This window comes from Aplidium turbinatum, chromosome 8 (assembly GCF_918807975.1).
Source record: "Aplidium turbinatum chromosome 8, kaAplTurb1.1, whole genome shotgun sequence".
In the NCBI taxonomy this organism is placed as follows: Eukaryota; Metazoa; Chordata; class Ascidiacea; order Aplousobranchia; family Polyclinidae; genus Aplidium; species Aplidium turbinatum.
This window is the reverse complement of record NC_137479.1, coordinates 21,126,733-21,146,534: the sequence shown is the minus strand read 5'-3', so window position 1 is coordinate 21,146,534 and position 19,802 is coordinate 21,126,733. Positions and strand designations below refer to the sequence as shown.

At 37.2% G+C, this 19,802-nt stretch overlaps 2 protein-coding genes across 2 annotated transcripts; one reads left to right on the top strand and one right to left on the bottom strand.

Moving 5' to 3' along the window:
* Positions 1-2,286: 2,286 nt before the first annotated feature.
* On the bottom strand, positions 2,287-16,635 carry LOC145775702 (membrane-bound acylglycerophosphatidylinositol O-acyltransferase mboat7-like). The gene is made up of 9 exons (XM_082587050.1): positions 15,836-16,635; positions 14,066-14,320; positions 13,546-13,672; positions 9,100-9,253; positions 6,439-6,622; positions 4,349-4,510; positions 3,755-3,931; positions 3,230-3,391; positions 2,287-2,982 (listed from the first exon to the last, which is right to left on the bottom strand). Exons 2-9 carry the CDS (start codon positions 14,275-14,277, stop codon positions 2,790-2,792), a joined length of 1,371 nt encoding a protein of 456 aa, XP_082443176.1. The 5' UTR covers positions 14,278-14,320; positions 15,836-16,635; the 3' UTR covers positions 2,287-2,789.
* Positions 16,182-19,193, top strand: LOC145776145 (uncharacterized). The gene is made up of 3 exons (XM_082587546.1): positions 16,182-16,659; positions 16,891-17,383; positions 18,842-19,193. The coding sequence occupies exons 1-3, from the start codon at positions 16,182-16,184 to the stop codon at positions 19,191-19,193; spliced, it is 1,323 nt and encodes a 440-aa protein (XP_082443672.1).
* Positions 19,194-19,802: the final 609 nt, after the last annotated feature.

Sequence of the window (19,802 nt, the reverse complement as noted above, 5' to 3'; positions counted from 1 at the left end):
ACCGCAAAAACTTTACGGCGTAGCCTCAAGCGACAACTATCCAAAAAAATGTGGCCGTAAGCGTAAACAAAAAGGAAACGTTCAAATATTACGTAACGCCTTCGAGGGGGAGGGTTATGCAAAGCGTTACGTTAGCGTCACATCGGGGGTTCAAGCAAAACGTTACGTAACGCTTTCGATTACGGAATGGTAGTTTTTTGTGCTGAATTCGTAGTGAAAAAGCGTTACATGGGGGAGGGGGGGGATTGAAAAAAGCGTTACGTTGGCGTTACATGGGGGAGGTGGGGGGGTCAGAAATTCGGAAAAAAAGCATTACGTAATATTTGAACGTTCCCAAAGTCTACGGCGTAGCCTACATCTCTGAATATTGTTCACTATCCCGTAGCCTAATATTAAAACTCACTTCGTTATAGCCTAATTATGCCTACAAAATTATGAATACCTTCTGACTTCTGTTAACCTTAAAAATATAACTAGAGCAACAATTATGTGGAAAGAGTTTGTTGGAGTCAGATAGCTAAATTAGATAGATATAATTTTCATCAGGTAGTAAGACAGTCTTAATATTAATTAAAATATAAACATTCATTAGACCTTAAATACAAATGTTAGCACAATCTGATGACGTTTTTTGATAAAACACTTGTAATAAAATGTCTAAACTAAAGGAGAAATGAAGATTAGTTTCCTTCCGAGGGGCAATCTACAAGCAAAAATATTTAGGTTAACCTGGCGAAAATTTAGCCTTAGGCAATTTTTAGTATGTGAATGTTAAAGAGGACGCTCCCGCCAGCGTGATGTAGATGAATGCCATTTGCACCGGCGACCTCATTTGAAGTGGGAATAAAGTCCGAAAGAGCGAGATGCCTTACACAGTGTATCAACTGTATCAGGAAGACAAATGCGTTTTGTGGGCCTTCTGCACAGAATAAACAATGACCATAAAATGCAGAGACTGTTATTTTTATCAAGACCATAAAGTTATTCCAACCTGTCTTGGTAGCTAATCATATATCCCGAACCAGATCAATCAATATAAGCAATGCTGCAGCCATAGACTGCTGCAGCCTTCTCACATTACAGCTTAGCCTACTTGTAACTGGTAAGTTTATCGGCTACATATAGCCTAGATGCTGGGCCATTCCGTGTCAATTCACACAGTCAAGAAATTGAACCCCCGATTTTCCTTAAATTTTACACACCTTTTACTATCCAATATGATGAACACCTGTACAACTTGAGTGAAATGTATTGAGAAACACGAGAGTTATGAAGCATTTAGTTTGGGGGGGGTCTGCCGAGGGGGCACGATTTTTTTATTTTTGGCCATGATTGAGGCCCTATTAACTTACTGGTAAACTAAATTAGTTTAACAACCCAAATTTTTACAAGTGATAGTACTTCTGCCAAATATTGAAAAAACATTTCAGTGCAACTTTTCACTGGGGCCATGGGTAACCTGGATTTTAAAAGGACCCCACTTTTTGCTTTTTTTATTTCGCCCCATGTTTTACATTAAATACCTCCCAACCCCTTTAATATTTTGTACCGGTACAAAAATTTTCTCAGTTCATAGAGAATCCTAAACAACATTTCTACCAAATTTCAGCCAAAACCAATCAAAAAAGGGGGTATTGGCAAGGTTTCAAAATTTTGGAAAATTGTAACCGAGAGCTGGAAATGGCCAACTTTGGATGTCTATGACCTTTTAGTGTGACAGTGTAAACGATGTTAGGTTTTCAATATTTGGCAGAAGTACTATCACCTGTAAAAATTGGGGTTGTTAGGCCTACCTAATTTAGTTTAGCAGTAATAGGGCCTCAAACATAGCCAAAAATAAAAAATTGTGCCCCCTCGGCAGACCCCCTAAACTAAATGCTTCATAACTCTCGTGTTTCTCCATAAATTTCCCTCAAATTTTGCAGTTGTTCATCATATAGGATAGTAAAAAGGTGCGTAAAATTTAAGGGAAATCGGAGAGGTTGAATTCCTTGACTGTGTGAATTGACAAGGAATGGCCCTGCTAGTGACCTAAACTTTGAGTAGGCCTACGCGTGGACTACCTCTAAACATTATCGAAATGGCCTAAAATTTGGCATTGTGGGTTTTTCAGTGATTGGATCCAACTCAGAGGGTGAGAGCGAAACATTTCCAACTTTCAAAATTAAGAGCCACCCTAATAAGCATATAAAAGAAAAAGACAAGATAGGCTATAAAGAAGCTTAAAGAAATTAAAAGCTGTCTCGCAAAAAGTTAGCACCAACAGTCAGCCCACCACGAATGAAATAATAGCACTCATGATTTTTATTGAAACAAAAAACGAGCTTGTTGTGTTATTTTTAGGCTATGCATAAAAGCAAGCACACTTGAAGTCATTAGCACCAAAAAATAAAACTTGCCAGTCTCAGCCTAACATCATTTTCCTGGGACAATGTTTTTTGTACCAACAGATTTGGCTCACCGATCAGTTGCGTCGGAATTGTGAGCTGTCCAAACAAATAATTGCTAGGCCTATGCGACATTGATTAATCAACACATAAACTGTGTAGGCCGTGTTCGTCCATAGGGCATGAGTGCAACTCTAGACACAAACTGAATTCGATATAAATGTGGCATATTTTGTTATCTCAATATTTCCAATTGCATTTGACAACTGAAATATGAATGCGCAGTGCGTTTTAGCACACAGTAGTATGATGCAAAAATAAGTAGTCTAATTTTGAAATTATTAAAACAAAAAAAAAACTAATCGGCACATTGTTAAATCCGCCTCTGCTTCAATAAATTCCTCAATCAATTTTTGAAGGCGGTTTAGGAAAGAATAACTCAACAACACCACACAGTAAAAGCATTGACACAGGCATAACATAACCATAAAAGTACATAGATTGACTGAATCTCATGATAGGATCAAAATATTGTAGCAAGAATAAAGCGGAGAAGAAAGTCATGGTAAAAATTCGGAAGAAGATTTGATAAAACCTGCAATTAAAACGCATTCGTTATGCTGTGTTACTGTGTAACAATAGGTAAATTGCATCACATTTTTAATGCCGTTGGCAAAAGTTTGATCAAGGACTACAATCTTTAAAAGATCATTTAAAACTTGACAAAACAAACCCGTTATAGGCTTGCTGCATGCCGGGTAATGATGTTGGAAAAATTTTGTTGACGAAACGCGTCCAGTAAGGGATTTTTTGATATAATACAAAGATTTAAACAATCTTACGCAAAGTAGATCAACTTCAGCCATTGCCACTTTATTCGTGATTGAAGTGACCGTGTGCACATTTCGTCAGCGGCCACCAATATTGGAAAACTCAAGAAATAAAAGTAATAGCCGGGTTTTATGCCATGCCAAATGGCGCTTATAATCAAGACGTTGAACACTCTGAAAAATATCGATTGAAAGTTTATAAGCGTAAAAATACAACCTAAGAGAGCACATTATTATTTTTCATATGTTTCAAACTCAGGCTATTTCAGTTTGAGCATCGGGGCTGACACAGACCCGCATCTAGCCGGGTAACAGGATCTGATCTTGTTTTACCAGTAATTAAAAAACGATTGTCATGGCTAGCAATTAGTCATTTTCCACTATAGCAATTAGAATTCGACACCACCGACACTACAGTATAACCAATTTATTGAAAATTAGTGTCAACATCTTCACAAAACAGAGAATATGGATTGCTACTCGTTGTTTATTACTTAACTTTGCAATAAGACACGCAGATTGATGCGTTTCACTAACCGTATGATTTTCCACTTTCGAGGAGTGAAACTGCTCGAATACACGAAATATGCCAACCACCATTGAGAACACTTGTTCCAATTTCTCACCATAATTGCTACCGTTTTCCCAAAGAAGAATTGGTATTGATCCACGGAAGTCATCACGTTGAAACTAAATTCCGTTTCATTTGCTGGCCTGTGTATTAGTTTGAAACTGACTTTTACGGATAAATTAAATCGACGTTTAAGATTAAACCTGCTGCTGAAGAATGACAAATGAAGTGGGTGAAATATTACGGAAATATTTCGGGTTATTCCGGAAACGTTTGGCATACAATGCATAGTGATTCATGTTCAACATAAAAACATCGTTGCATAAAGCTTTTTCATTTAATCACAATGCTCTTTCGCAGGAATCAAGAGTAACAAGCGCATGATACGGAGATTTTGCTTCCATCCAAACCCTGACAGCAAAATCCGCCATTTTTAAATTAATTTAACGTCTGCAGAAGTGATTTTTGCCAGTAATCTGCACACGTTAAATCAATGTAGAAATGACAGACTTTGCTGTCAGGGAAAATACTTGGTAGTCAGCACATGAGCTACAACTTACAATTTTCCGTTTTCGAATTCAGTTGGACCCACTCCTGGCATTGGTTTCATAGAAACGGGGTAAGCTCCAAGACCAACAAACACGCAGACCCATTCCGACAGCAACCATACAATGCAATACTTTATCATCTGTCTGATCACTACAAGTGACATCACCAACAACCTATAAAAAAGTGACACGTGTGATGTGATCAATACAATTACTCTGAATTCTGTTTTTTGGCTAATCATGGCTTGAAGTCATATTTATTCTTGAAGAAAGAAAGTCTCTTTAAAAACTTAACTCTGACAGTTCCATGTAGCAGTGGAAACTTTAAACCACTGTTGCTATTTCATGAGCAGAATTTTAATTTCTATGATTTTTTTAAAAGCCTCAGAGTGTCGCAAATTAAACAAGTTTGGTAGACACTGTGCTGCACAGAAGCAAAAAGACCAATTTATTATCGAGTAAGATATTTCCGTTTTGGCTGAGCTGCTTCAGTAATATTTCATGTTATTGTGATGTTCTGCATCGCCCAATTTATAATACGCGGGTAGTTTCTTGTATTTCTCCGGGAGTGGGCGACATTTTCGCTGAAAATATCGAGCAAAAATACATATAAGTGCGAGATAAAAGTTGAGGTGAGATATTCTCAAACAGCAAATTCTATCTGGGTTGTTTGCTGCAGGCCTTAAAACTCGTATTTTTTTCCGGCAGCTATCGTGGCCTACCGAGAGCTCCTTCTCGGCGGCCAAATCTGCGTGCTTGGAGGCCAAAATACAATAACGATAGCACAAGTAAATAGCAGTAAACTTGCAACAATGTTAAAATGATCACTTAGCGTTGTTGAAGTCTGGGCGACGTCCGGCAATAGAATCGTTGTACCACGCATTAAATGCTTTATCGGGATTGTAATCCGGCACTGCGGGACCATCTAACGACCCTAAATTGTTTTAACTGCTCGCAGCTCAGTAAATTGTTTCAACTGCATACCGCCTTTCATAAAACCTGACCATTTATTCCGTTATGATGTCACCATTGAGGGTGTGAAGTCACTAACCCACAGCGTTCTCAACTATGAAGACACGTGTTTTACCCACGGATGTCAACTAACCTAGTTCTCCTTTTTAACAACGATTCAATGTCCGACAACATTGAATTGATATAAAAACGACAATATTGCCAGCCGATGTAAATTAGCACTTCGGATTAACACTTCCTTAAAATAAGCATCGGGATTGCAAACAAGACTTACAGCGCTGGTGATCGCAGCTGGATATATTCAATACAACAGTAGTGACTATGATGCGCTGACTTAATTCTGCGTCACTCTTTGATACTACATATTTTCGACATTTAATCCACGATCATACTATTGCGAAATTAAATAATTGGCTAGAAGAAACCGGCGGCCAAACTTGGCCGACGGAGGAGGTAGCACCGGCAGTCATTCAAGCACTACTTAGCGGCCATGGCCGCGATGGCCGCCGGCTGCTTTAAGGCTTGTTGCTGAGTAGTCAATGTACTTCATAAACAGTTAGAAGCCATTTCCCGGTTATATTTCTTTCAAACTTTGTGCAATTTTTGTTTTCTAATTGTGCTATCTTTGTTTCGCTTGTTTAATTGTTTACAACAATATGCTTCTGTGCTAAGCCATGTGCTAGTGGAAAGACAAGTAGAATAGTTACTCTAATGAAATTCAGTTTTGACTGATTAAACATAAAAATAAATTCATACTATGACTTGCTATGTCTTATGATTGTTTAGCTTGTATATACATTGGAAGAATATATTCTTTGAATCGGATGCTTAGGAACAGTCCCATTTAAATCCTTAGTGTTCCTACTTTCAAAACAAAATTACGCAATTTGAGTACTTTTATCAAAGTCCAATTTGAAAGTGTTAAATGTTACTACTTGCAAAACAAAATTACGCAATTTACGTACTTTAAATTAAAGTGCAGAGTGCAATGTAAAAGTCGTGTTGTCATCAAGTATTTCTTTTAGTTTGAAACACGAAATTTATAATATTTTATGGTGTATTACTCGACCCAAGTTTTGGACAAGCACAAAAATGTAAAGCTGCGTTAGTCGAACTAATGCAATTATTACCTGACAATAAACCTATCCTCTTCAAAGTTCTCGTTTCGTATGTATCCAAAATATATTGAGGTGATGTAAAAGGGAACAGCGATGACCAACAGTTCTTTTAATTTCAATCGCATTTCTGATCGAATTGGTACATCAACGTAAGTGTGTAGCATATCGTAGTAAGTTCTGTATCTATAAATTGGACCTAAAATAATAACAGAGGCCTGGTTTAAATACAAAAGTTATTTAACAATATGAGGACAGATAATAAATGCTTTCAGTACCGTGTTTTAAAAATTGATGGAAAAATTCAAATGTGAAGCAATTTTCTTGTACCACACGCATGTCTAACACTCAAATAAACTGCAAAACAAATGCATCTATCAAACAATTTGGATACTGAGGTTTCTGATTGTAACTCGTGAAAGCAAGTCAGTTCTTTGTTTTAATTAGTTCGTGTTAAAAATTAACCTGGTCTGTGTCGTAAATAATTTTGCAGTTTTATAACCACTCCACTTGCATTAGCCAGTTGCAAAAACTTGCACTGTAGTAACGAAAATATATTTTGGCATGAGTTCATGAATGACCTTTGAACCTTTCTATCCAGAGGAAAAACAAGTAGCCTAACGACTTTTTTATTCTAACACATCGAGTAAATGTAAAATTGTAAATAGAAGCATATTGTGATTCAAATAGTTGGGCGGTTTAACATACTTTTTTTTATCTCGATACAATGTACCACGTTGATGCAAATATGTAAAATAATTTCCATTCACAAGCAGTCAAGCACACGTTTAGCGAATTTGGCTTTGATGGTTATGCTGATTCTTGCTTTTCAAAGTAGGCTAACCAACCTCGATCAGGCTATTATATGTGGTTGGCATGAATGGGTGCAAAGGTAACTGGTACGTTTTGTGCATTGAAGCGTTGCAAGAAGGATGGTCGGCTGGGTAGGCACTTTAACGTAGTACACTGTCCAAATTCCATAACGCAATCATGCGTGCGAAACAGCTGACTTCAGTCATGTGACTCAACACGTGATATTCTGATCGATTTTATCGAAAGATTTTGATACAAAGAAATTTAACTGAATGCATCGCCACAACCAGCGTTTCCTAATGGGTTAGGGCAAGGGAGTAGTAATTTCGATTGCATGGGTTCGATTCCCACCCTCTGCTAATACTATTTTTTCTACTGCAACTGAACTGAGTGCAAGAAGGATCTTAATGACTTCAATCAATGGAGTTTATTAGGAAAAGTGTGACTAAAACATCAGCAATGTCAGATACGTTACGTATGATTGCGTTATGAATTTGAAGAGTGTACTACGTTAAAGTGCCTACCGGTCGGCTGAGATTGTTCAAAGCTCTGGTCTTGCACTGTTCTCGTTTTATTTATTTTTTGAATGATACTGTTTCTTTGCTAATTCTGTGCTTGTTCAATTAAGACTGCACCATTGCACCAAGTTAGTCGCTTTGAGGCTAAGTCTTTCCTAAATCAACGACGATCGAGAATTCCTTCATGAAATTGGCTTTATAACATAATGGTTACACTAATTTTGGATATTTGTTTGTAAGGCAAACGAACAATCAAAACGAGAAATATGTTTGTGGCTTGTGGCAAACTGTTCCATTTCATACTTTTACGACCTACTATTGTACAACTAAGGTCTTCACAAACTGGCCACTTCATATTTTCGTATCACTGTGTAGCTACACTGGTGGTACGCGAAAGTCGTCATTTTTACGGTAGACTGCATTTATATCATGACGCAACTTGGGGCAATTGACTTTGATGACTAGCACATCAAAAAGCAAGAACCGTCTTGTTGCGCTTAATTTTTTGCTGATAGCACATTTATATAGAGCATTAATATAAATGTGCTATTTGCGAAGTTATTCCTTGCATTGGCTATAATTAACACCTTGCATTGACAAACAAAACGAAAAAACAATTCTATCCATATCATTAAAACCAGTAGATGTGTTTTTGTTTTTTGGAGTCCTGTGGTGATATTCGTTTAATATTCATGAAAAGCTTTCTTGCATTTTGTTATATATTTGTGAGAATTTTCTGGATATAGGTGCTACGCAGGAAACTTCCGAATGGTACTTTGATAGAAAAAAATTGGGAATCGCTAAACTATACTTTGCTGTGCGCTTTTCAGCATTTAAATGGGTCAGGGCCAGACCAAGTATTACCGTACCGTATGATATATCTGTTGGCCATACAAATCTTGCAATTGGACTGCAGTAAAACTGGTTACTGAAACGTGATGCACGTTTGTCGTCATTAATTATTCAGCAAACATTTTTTACATTTATCCCAATAAATGCAACCATACAAAAAGATTCAGTTTACAGTTGCATTCAGCGTACAGCTTGTTGAACCACCAGCAATGAGCATACACGTTACACCATGATAAAAATGTGAATGCTGTGAGCTACAAACTAAGCCTTAATTTATACTACGTTTCAATAACAACTGCTAAATATTAAGCAATAGGCGCAAAACTTAAAATGTAACCTTAAAAGTTCCATACAATGTTTACACAGTTGACTGCAAATAAACCACATCTTTGAAATCTGTTTCTTACAAGTTACTGATCAACATAATTATATAATAATAACAAATCGAAAAAATATATAGGCTAGCCTATTTGGTAGTTCTGTGTGACCAAACCTGTAAAAATAGCAACAAAGCATGTCATGAAACAGAAGATGTCATATGACGATGGCTCATGATCAAGTTGCATCCATTTCCTTGCTGCTTTTTTGTCTGATGATGAATCATCTTTTCTTCTGTAATCGTCTATCTCATAGGCAACTGTTATTAACTGGAGAAACAAGTACAAAGTCATACACTCATAGCATGTAAGCTGTTTCATGCTTTCAGTTGGCAATTATTCTGAAACTTCATATTCAAGATTTGGTGGCGAAATTGTAAGATACCTATATCCCATCAAGCAAGATGAGGCAAAAAAAGCCAAAAACACAAACTTTGGTAAAAATTATGCTGTGAACATTAAAACAAAACTGTTTTACATTGGCTGTAAATGTATATGGGTGAGGCACTTTTTAAAAAAAATTGACTTGCCCCTGTGCATTAAGTTCTGAAGAGAAACACTAAGAAGAATTTGCTGACTTGCAACGCACTTATGACGAGTGATGACATTGACGAATAATACATTGGCACATAGGATCAAATACGGTATACCTATATCCTGATTTAAAGTTTTTCTATATATTTTTTTGGAAATTAATAAAAATTTTGCGATATTTACAAAGAACGTTTCCTTTTTTTGTAATCAAGATCATGATAAATTGGTAAAACTTAAAAGTGTAAGTGCCAATAAACTGCTGACTAATGTTAGGATTTCAAACATAGTAAAACTGATGGGGTCTGCTACTATTCGGTGAGTCCGATTCGGTGAGTTCCTAACCTCTAACCCTAACCCTAAAACCGCAATGCTAATTATTAATTAGGCTACGGTACCCGATAATTTAAAAAAAAATCAACAAATCAGTGGATAGGGATCGGACTCACCGAATCAGACTCACCAAAACGGGCCATTCCGAACTGATGAGACATATAGATCAAAGAAACACATCAGAAAAAAAGACTAAGATTACGGTACATAGATTAAGTAAAATTGTTGCAATTTCCATCTTGAAATTCCTTTAAAAGCAGGGTTCGATCTTAGCACGGGTCCTCTGGCCAATGTCTAGTGCGAGTTCCCGCGGACCAGTACGAATAGTTTCGCACTGGTCCGACTGTCCAGTGCGAAAATATCATCGTATTATGTTGTTTGATCGTTTAGAATGCGTGGTTCTCGTTTGCACTTCTCTTCAAACAACAAAACACGTGATCCGTGCATGTTAAACCGTAAGAAAATTGCAATCGCAACATCACGTGTTAAATCGTAAGAACAAAGCAATCGCAACATCACGTGACGGTGTTAAATCGTAAGAAAAAGGGTAATCGCAACAACACGTGAGCTCTGGGAGCCTAGTTTCGACCCCAAACCTGCCATACATCTATGGCTGGCAAACGATTCATCTGTGAGGTCAAGAAGGCCCGACACTGGCTATGTGTTTACAAGGCCAGATAAACACACATCGGATTCTGATTATAACCCCGTGATCGTCCCGTCATCAGATTCCGATTATGACCCATCATCGGATTTAGAAATTGAAGAAGAGCCCCAAGTAGATTGAAGACTCAACGTAGATTGAATGTCTTGCCTAGATAAACTGTTGTTACTGTTATTGCCATTGTATATTTCCATGTTATTGCCACCATTCATTATTGTCGTTTTAAGGTGGTTTTTCCTGGGTTGACCTCGTGCTTCCCACCAATCTTGTTTTTATCAGTAAACGGGACGGACCAGTGCGATCTCGTGCGGACCAGTGCAAATGGTGAGCCACTGGTCCGGTTGGCCAGTGCAAAAAAAAGTTAAAGTAAAGTTTACATCGTTGTTATTCCAGCCTGAAATTTTGAAGAGTGCAGTTTTCAAAGTGCCTAAGTCACATTTGCATAATTGGAGTTAGCCTTGAAAAAAGTGCTTTTGGCAGTCACCTAAATGTTGTTGTAATATTTTAGGACGAAAAAAGCGTAATATTTTAGTGTCAAAACCCTCATTAGAATGTTACAAATTTCATAACACGCAACAATTTTCCTTTTGAAGGTAATTCTGTTCTATTTCAATTTTGGAAACTAAACTTGGGAGTTTGGCACTTTTAAAATTAGATTTCCCATTTCTGAATAAGTATTGATCAATAACCTGCTGTCTCAAAAGAATTAAATTGAAGAGTAGATGCTATTACAGTATAATGGCATCTGGGCTGGAAGCCAAATGCTAGGACTCATCTTGGAACTTTTCGAATTTTGAAGTTTCAGCCCAAAATGCAATACTGTATCATGAAAAGAATCATCAAAATTCGGGAAAAGTTGTCTTTTCAAACCAGATGTTTTGTAAATAGGGTACTGCGCATTGATAAAACAGAATTTTTAAAACTATTTGGGTCATTCATTCCATGCCAAATGAGCAAATGGGTTACACCACATGTCATAGATTTTATCGAAATTTGGCATACTTGTAGATGTCAAAGAAATATTAAGAATGCAAAAAAAATTTTGGAAAATTTTAAATATTAGTAGAGTTATAGTCATTAGAAAAATCACCGTTTTTGCCTGTTCCGCTTCAGTGATTTTGTCCAATTTCTTATTATCTTTCTAATTTCTTAACCTGTGATCAAACAAAATGGCTGAAAATTGCTAGACAGACATTTTAAGACCCAAGGAATCCAAAAATGTAAATTAAAACGTTGACAGAGAACTTCTTGATATGATTATAAAGGTATCAATTTGCTACATGCATTTTTTGGAGGCCAAACTTTGGGGGCCTATAAAAAAAATGGGTATATAAATTAAGAACTGAAATTCACATATTTTATACTTATATCAATACTCTTTCATGTCAAATAAAAAATATGAATTAATTTTGATAACTGCTATGATAAAAGCTAAATTTTCTGACTTGCAAATTTTGTACTTTTTTACATTCATTGTTCAAGACTTTTGTCTATGACATCACAATTTACATTATTGCTTGTTGATTACATCACAATTTACATACTGTTTGTCATGACAATTGTTATGTAGCTCATGAATGAATTGAATGCTGGTAATGCATTTAGGTTTAGTGTTCAATTTTAGGTTGTCCTATTAGTACTACATTAGTTTTACTTCTACAATAACACAATTATTCATCACAGCAATGCGACATTGCAAAAAAATGGAGAAATTGTGCCATAAAATTCACTTTGCTAGAAGCAGTGGGTTTGTGGACATTGGTGGACTTGCAGAAACAGATCAACATGTTTATTATGAACATTGGCATTTCTCTGCTTCAAGCAGATAGATGGGCTTTGAACACTTGAACAGTGGGAAAAGTATATTTCCTGGTTGCAAGATCTGTCGAGTATGTTAGGAAAAATACATTACTAATAGGACAACCTAAAATTGAAATCACAATTAAAAGAGTTCGGTAATTAACTCTACAAGTTACCACTAATATTACTATGGTGCATGGCCTACAACACTAAACCTAAGTGCATTATATACCAGTATTCAATTCATTGATGAGCTACATAACAATTGTCATGACAAACAATATGTAAATTGTGATGTCATCAACAAGCAATAATGTAAATTGTGATGTCATAGACAAAAATCTTGTACAATGAGTGTAAAAAAGTACAAAATTTGCAAGTCAGAAAATTTAGCTTTTATCATAGTAGCTATCAAAATTAATTCATATTTTTTATTTGACATGAAAGAGTATTGGTATAAGTATAAAATATGTGAATTTCAGCTCTTAATTTTTATACCTATTTTTTTATAGGCCCCCAAAGTTTGGCCTCCGAAAAATGCATGTAGCAAATTGAAACCTCTATAATCATATCAAGCATTTCTCTGACGACTTTTTAATTTACATTTGTGGATTCCTTGGGTCTTAAAATGTCTGTCTAGCGATTTTCAGCCATATTGTATGATCGTAGGTTAAGAAATTAGAAATATGACAAGAAATTGGACAGAATCACTGAAGCGGAACAGGCAAAAATGGTGATTTTTCTAACGATCATGACTCCACCAATGTTTAAAATTTTTCAAAATTTTTTTTGCATTCTTAATATTTCTTTGACATCTACAAGTATGCCGAATTTCGATAAAATCTATGACATGTGGTGTAATTTTTCCAAAAATTTTGCTCATTTGGCATGGAATGACCCATTTAGCATACAATGCTGAAAAAAATAAAACGCCAAAAGTACATCAAAATGCCAAAGTCAACGTAGCCTGTCAAACACATTAAATAAATACTGAAATTTGGTCAATATGGAAATTCCTGGTTGCTGCCAGTAAAAAAATGCAGTAGGTACAGTATAAAACAGTAAACAAAGCTTCATAGATAAATGTATTGCAAATATTGAAACAATTTTCATGTAGTACAACATTAAATTTTCTTAGAGGGGTTGTTTTTTTGTTCCATCTTACTACATAAAATGCAACTTACCGTAAAGTTAGTATTGTATCGTAGCTAAATAATGTAGTAAAAAATCTTACCTTGAGAGTGCTTGTCAACATCAAAGCATTAGCAAGATTATCTTCATCTCTTGGAAGTCCCAAATACTTTGATGATGCAAAAATAACTCGATGTGCAAAGCAATACACAAACACAAAGCGCGGATTTCTTAAAGATAACAAATAAAAAATTAATTGGATAGTGGCATTATTATTTCATTACTGGTAATTTAAAATATTTTTTTTAGCATTTATTTCAATAGCTTAAGTCGTTTCAGTAGTATTTCAATAGAAGTCGCTTGTATAGAGCTGGAGCATGGGTCGGACGTGCTTGCTCATCGCTTGTCAAACTCATTTTGCTGACTTGTGACAATCCAAGTTATGGCTTGGTCGGTTTCATCATTTACCAACTTCAGCCACTTGTTGAAATGAACTTGCTAGCTCAATTGTCACTTGCTCAGTTGTTGTTTGTTCAATTCACAAGTGCTGACTTGTAGGAGACTCATTTTTTCATGTCATTATTTGATAATAACAATAGCAATCAGAGCAACCTGGTACTTACACATGGGCTTTCACAACAACAATTGTTATGAAGATCATTGTAAGCAAATGTACAGCATCAAATCCACAAAACCAGACAATTTGTACAAGTCCAATACAAGAGAGAAATTCCTTTTTGTAATAAAATGTTCCAAGTAAACGTAATAACAATCCAATAGCAAATGAAGAAATCATTGAAAAAATGAAAGCTATATGTTCGTTACTGAAAGCCATATCAAAGAATGTTGTACTTCAAGGCAAAGTGAATAGACGTTGCCTGAAAAACCAATAGATTAAAAACTGAGAATACAGCTTGTGATCTATAGATTCTATACAGTATACAATACATGCAGATAAAGCTAGTACAGTTGCAGTCAACTCTGGGTTTTTTTTTTCGCTGAGACTTTTCGGTCATTTGTCCGAAATGACTTGAAAAAGTTCGGTCATTTTTTATTTATTTCGGTCATTTGAAAATGATTATTTCCTTTCAAGTAGCTGATACAAACCCAAATTTGCACTTCCTATCCTGACTAGCTCAACAACATTATGATTCGCTGAGAAACGTTTTTTTCGGACATTTTGACCGAATTGACTGTATATATATTTTTTCGGACATTTTGACCGAATCAACCATATTTTTTTCGGACATTTTGCTAAAAAATCGGTCGTTGACCGATAAATGACCGAAAAAAAACCCAGGCTACTATTCGGTGAGTCCAATTCGGTGAGTCTGATTCGGTGAGTTCCTAACCTCTAACCCTAACTTCTAACCCTAAAACGGCAATGATAATTAGGCCACGGTACCCGATAATTAAAACAAAAATTGAAAAAATCCCCCGTTAAGGGATCGGACTCACCGAAACGGGCCATTCCGGTCTAATGCACCAGTAAATATTAGGACTTAGACTTAATTTTAATTTACATTAAGCAGTATAGCTTTGTAAATATACTGTATTATCCTACGAATAAAGAAGAGAAATCTACAATAACACTGGTCAACAGTAAATATTAATCAGATATGATGTCATGCGATTTCAACTCTCAAAACATATTTTGGATGCTGACTTACAAATGAAATGAATATACTGTATGTGAAAGATTGGAATCAACTAAGGTATATGGGGTAGGGTGTGGCATTTTTAAAAAAAATTTTGATTTTAACTTTGGAAATATAAATAGGAGGTGGAAAATGGCCAAAATATGAGGTAGAAAAAATTTTTCAAAAACATATTAAAGTTTAGGGGTCCCACGCTCATCCCGAAATTTTGGGAAGGCTCGCGACTAGTGAAATCTGGATATTTTAGTTAAATACGTATTTTTTGGATTAAATAGGCCCTATTTAACCCTAAGGGTATGCAACTATTTAACCCTAAGGGTATGCAACATATTGCTGCAATCAGAATTTTATGAGGAATAAACTGAGGTAAAAATAACATTCACTTTGAAACGTTTAAAAAAATTTTATTTACACATGCCACAATTTTAGGTTATAAAAGTGCAACAACAATGACATTGAAAGTCGGCTATTCAAAGTTTGTTAGATGAGCAACCAGCAGTCAAGCATTATAATATAGTTAAAAGATCACAGTTATCAATTCCTAAAGGAAAGTGAATAGCTAGGGCACAGTAATTGAGCCTTAGCAAAATGCAGTTATCAATTCCTAAAGGAAAGTGAATAGCTAGGGCACAGTTAAGCCTTAGCAGAATATTGTTCACACAAATAATATTATTTCAGATTTATTTGTGAACATGTCGAAACTAGTTAGGCCTACTCGAAGTTCTAGTAACATACATGAATGTGTTGGATATCCATCCCAGATTCCAGGCAATTTGTTGCCAACCAATGGTGATGTGATTCGTAGATTTTATCATGCTCAACAAAACCAAATGCAAAAGTCTGCAAACAATGCTGTGCCATCGACTAACGAAATGGTTTCGGAAATTGTGCCTGCTGTAACTAGTTTATGGAAAAAGTCTTCACTGCCATATTATGTAACTGAAAAACGTGCGAATCAGATGGTCAATGAACTGCTGCGTAGGTTGAGAGCAATACAGTCTCAACCCAAAGAAAGGCTTCAGACTCTCTTGTATCTTAACAAGCTCGAAGATTTTCGACTTAGAATGGAGTAGTAGAGACAATGACTAGGAAAAGAATAGACTTACTTTGTTTTCAGGGAACCAGATGGAGGCATGTTGGAACTAGGACAATTACTGGGAAGGACTCGCAAGCCAAGTTTCTCTGGTCTGGTAATGGCAAGGGCACAGGAGGGGTTGGTAGCATGCTGGCTGAAGATTGGTGGGAGAAGGTATTCGAAGTGAGACGCATTTCTGACAGGATACTCTTAGTGCGTTTAGTTGTGGGTAAAGTTGTGTTTGCTGTCGTCTGTGTTTATGCTCCCCAGGCTGGGCTCAGCGAAGATACCAAGACTCAGTTTTACGAACAACTTCAGAGCCTTATTACCACTGTCCCTGAAGAACTGTTTGTGTGCGGTGATTGGAATGGCCACATAGGCTGCAATCCAGACGGATACGTAGAAGTTCATGGTGGGTATGCCATTGGCCAACGCAATGAGGAAGGTGAAAGACTACTTGAATTTGCGGGTCTGCTACTATTCGGTGAGTCCGATTCGGTGAGTTCCTAACCTCTAACCCTAACCCCAAACCCCTAACCCTAAAACGGCAATGATAATTAGGCTACGGTACCCGATAATTTAAAAAAAAATTGAAAAAATCCCCTGTTAAGGGATCGGACTCACCGAATCGGACTCACCGAATCAGACTCACCGAATCGGACTCACCGAAACGGGCCATTCCGTGAATTTGCTGTAGCAAACGACCTGGTGATAGGGAACTCCGTATTTAAGAAGGACCACAGACATCTGGTCACTTACCAGTCTGGAGAAGTTTTTGCAAGCACTGTAGAAGAGATATGGAAAACTCTGAAGGAAGGAGTCACTGAAGCTGCACAAGAAACTTGTGGTGTTTCATCTAGACACCAATGGAGAAAACAAACCTGGTGGTGTAATGATACAGTGGAGAATGCTGTGCAGGAGAAGAGGAGATGCTTTAAGGCATGGAAGGCAGGAGGAAGCAGAGAAGCGTACAACGATGCCAAAAGAACTGCTAAGTATGCCATATACAATGCTAAAACCGAAACTGAGAAGACACTATTTCACAATGTCAACTCAAAGTCAGGGACTGTCTACAAGCTGGCTAAGCAAATGCGGCGTGACAATCAAGACGTTAGTGGTGATAAAACCATCAAAAATAATGCTGGTGAACTCTCCCTTGACGAGGAAGGAAGGTCGCTTGGAAACAATACTATGAACGACTTCTCAATGTAGAGTTCCCCCGGAACCAGGATAATCTCTCAGATGAACCATCTGTTGAGGGCCCTAGTGGAGTGGTTCTCAACCGCCGGTCCGTGTAATTTTTTTGCCGGTCCGCAAAAGATCTTACTTTCTGCAAAGCTTATTTTAATGTGAAGTCATTATCATATTGTAAAATTGTGATCGCACTGTGAAACATGCACAGCTGTAAAACTGACATATCTCCACGTAAAATTGTTTGATAATAAAGTTGAACTTTTTGATAACCTAATTCTGTGCTGTTGATAATGTTTTTGTGACAAATTGCGTGTAGTTTTCAAAAAGTTTTGAAACACATAACCAAATAGGGAATTTTGTCCTTGATTTTGAAAAATTTCAAAGTCGTTGGAGACGAAAATTGGAATTAGATAAATTTTAAGTTCCGGGATAAAGTCAGGCCTGCAATAGAAATTTGCCAGAACCGGAGTTAGAGAAAGCAAAGATCTCATTTTGCAAAGACTATGCGGAAAATAGCGCTTCGGAATGAAATGAAGTCAAGCCGATTTGCTGTGGAAAATGCTGGTGAAATGGAGTGGTGAAAAAAGTAAAAAGAGGTGCTGAGCATTGTGAGTCAACACTTGAAAGAGTTGGCTAACATTTTTGACGATTATTTTGCGTAACATGAAGATCCTCGACATGGAAACTTTTGGATAAACAATCCATGCATCGACGATGTCAACACATGCGACATTAATCTTCATGAAAAAGAAAGTCTGATTGAATTACAATATGTTGTGCTTTTACTTTGCAGTCCAGATTCGAAAAACTTCATTGTCACACTTCGGGTTATCTCTTGCAAACGAATTCGTGCCTAACTTTCAAAACAACCGATTTGATTGTAATTGTTTCAACTAGCTATTTAGAAACGACAATTCTTTTTCATCTCTAGCTTTAATTAAAACAACGCCAAGAAATCGCTTGGATGCCGAAACAGAGCTAGGTGTTTTAGAAACTTCTTTGATATCTCGTTTTCCCCAAATAGGCTACTGGCAGCGTAACAGTAGCAAATTTCCCACAGACATTGATTTTGTATGCAAATGGATGACATTTTTCTGTTTGAGTTGATTTGATTGCCGTTTTATTCCAATTTTTGTCCTGAATATAAATCATATGCTAAAACCTTGCATTATGGTGCGCAACAACAACTTTGGTTAACAAAACGCTACAAATATTCATTCTATTCACTACGATCTTTGGTTGCCGGTCCGCGAAAAATTTTTAAAAATTTTGCCGGTCCCCTACTGTTAGAAGGTTGAGAACCACTGCCCTAGTGTACCAATCACCACCGAGATGATCGAAAGAGCCATCAGTAAGATAAGCAATTGCGCATGGGCAAAGCTCCTTGTCCTTCAGAAATAATAGCAGAGATGCTGAAGCCAACAGGCAAAACTGGAGTTGCTCTTATACGAGATCTTACAAGATCTCACTAGCGCAGAAGCTATTGCTAGCGAAGGTCATATACCAGCAGACTGGGAAGAAAGTTACATCGTCAACATCTATAAAGGTAAAGGGGATGTTCTTGATAGGGATAATTACAGAGGCTTGAAGCTGCTTGACCGGACCATGAAAATACTTAAGAGAGTGACAGAACAATTGATTAGGCAACAAGTGCAGATTGATGAAATGCAATTCGGCTTCATGCCAGGTCGAGCTACAACTGATGCCATCTTCATCATCCGTCAACTTCAAGAAAAACACCTTGCCGTAAACAAGACTCTCTATGTGGCCTTTGTAGACCTAGAAAAAGCCTTTGATCGAGTGCCAAGAAAGGTGATCTGGTAGGCCATGCGAAAGCTGAGTGTTGAGGAATGGCTAGTACGGATAGTACAATCAATGTACCTGAATGCTAGGAGCTATGTGCATGTTGGGGATGGGCACAGTAACACTTTCAAAGTAGGCGTAGATGTGCATCAGGGTTCTGTATTGAGCCCACTGCTCTTCATCATTGTCTTGGAGGCCCTGTCACTCAAACTGCGGACAGGCTTCCCTTGGGAGCTGTTGTACGCTGATGAGCTTGCCATTATCGACACCTCATTGGAGTCACTAGTTGACAGAATCACCGCCTGGAAGAAGGGAATGGAAGCAAAGGGCCTAAGAGTGAACATGGGTAAGACCAAAATAATGATCTCTGGCATCAACCAGAACTCCTTAAGAAGATCAGGAAAGCACCCTTGCTCGGTATGCCTAAGTGGAACTGGTAGCAACTCTATCTTCTGCACCAATTGCTCCCACTGAGTCCACAAAAAGTGTAGTGGAATTAAAGGGTAACTCAGACCGGACCCACACTACTCATGCCCACGCTGTCAGGGCACAGCAAGACCAATAGATGGCAGGCCGGTAAGCGAGGTTGAGGTTGAAGGTGGCACACTTGACGTGGCAGCTGACTTTTGC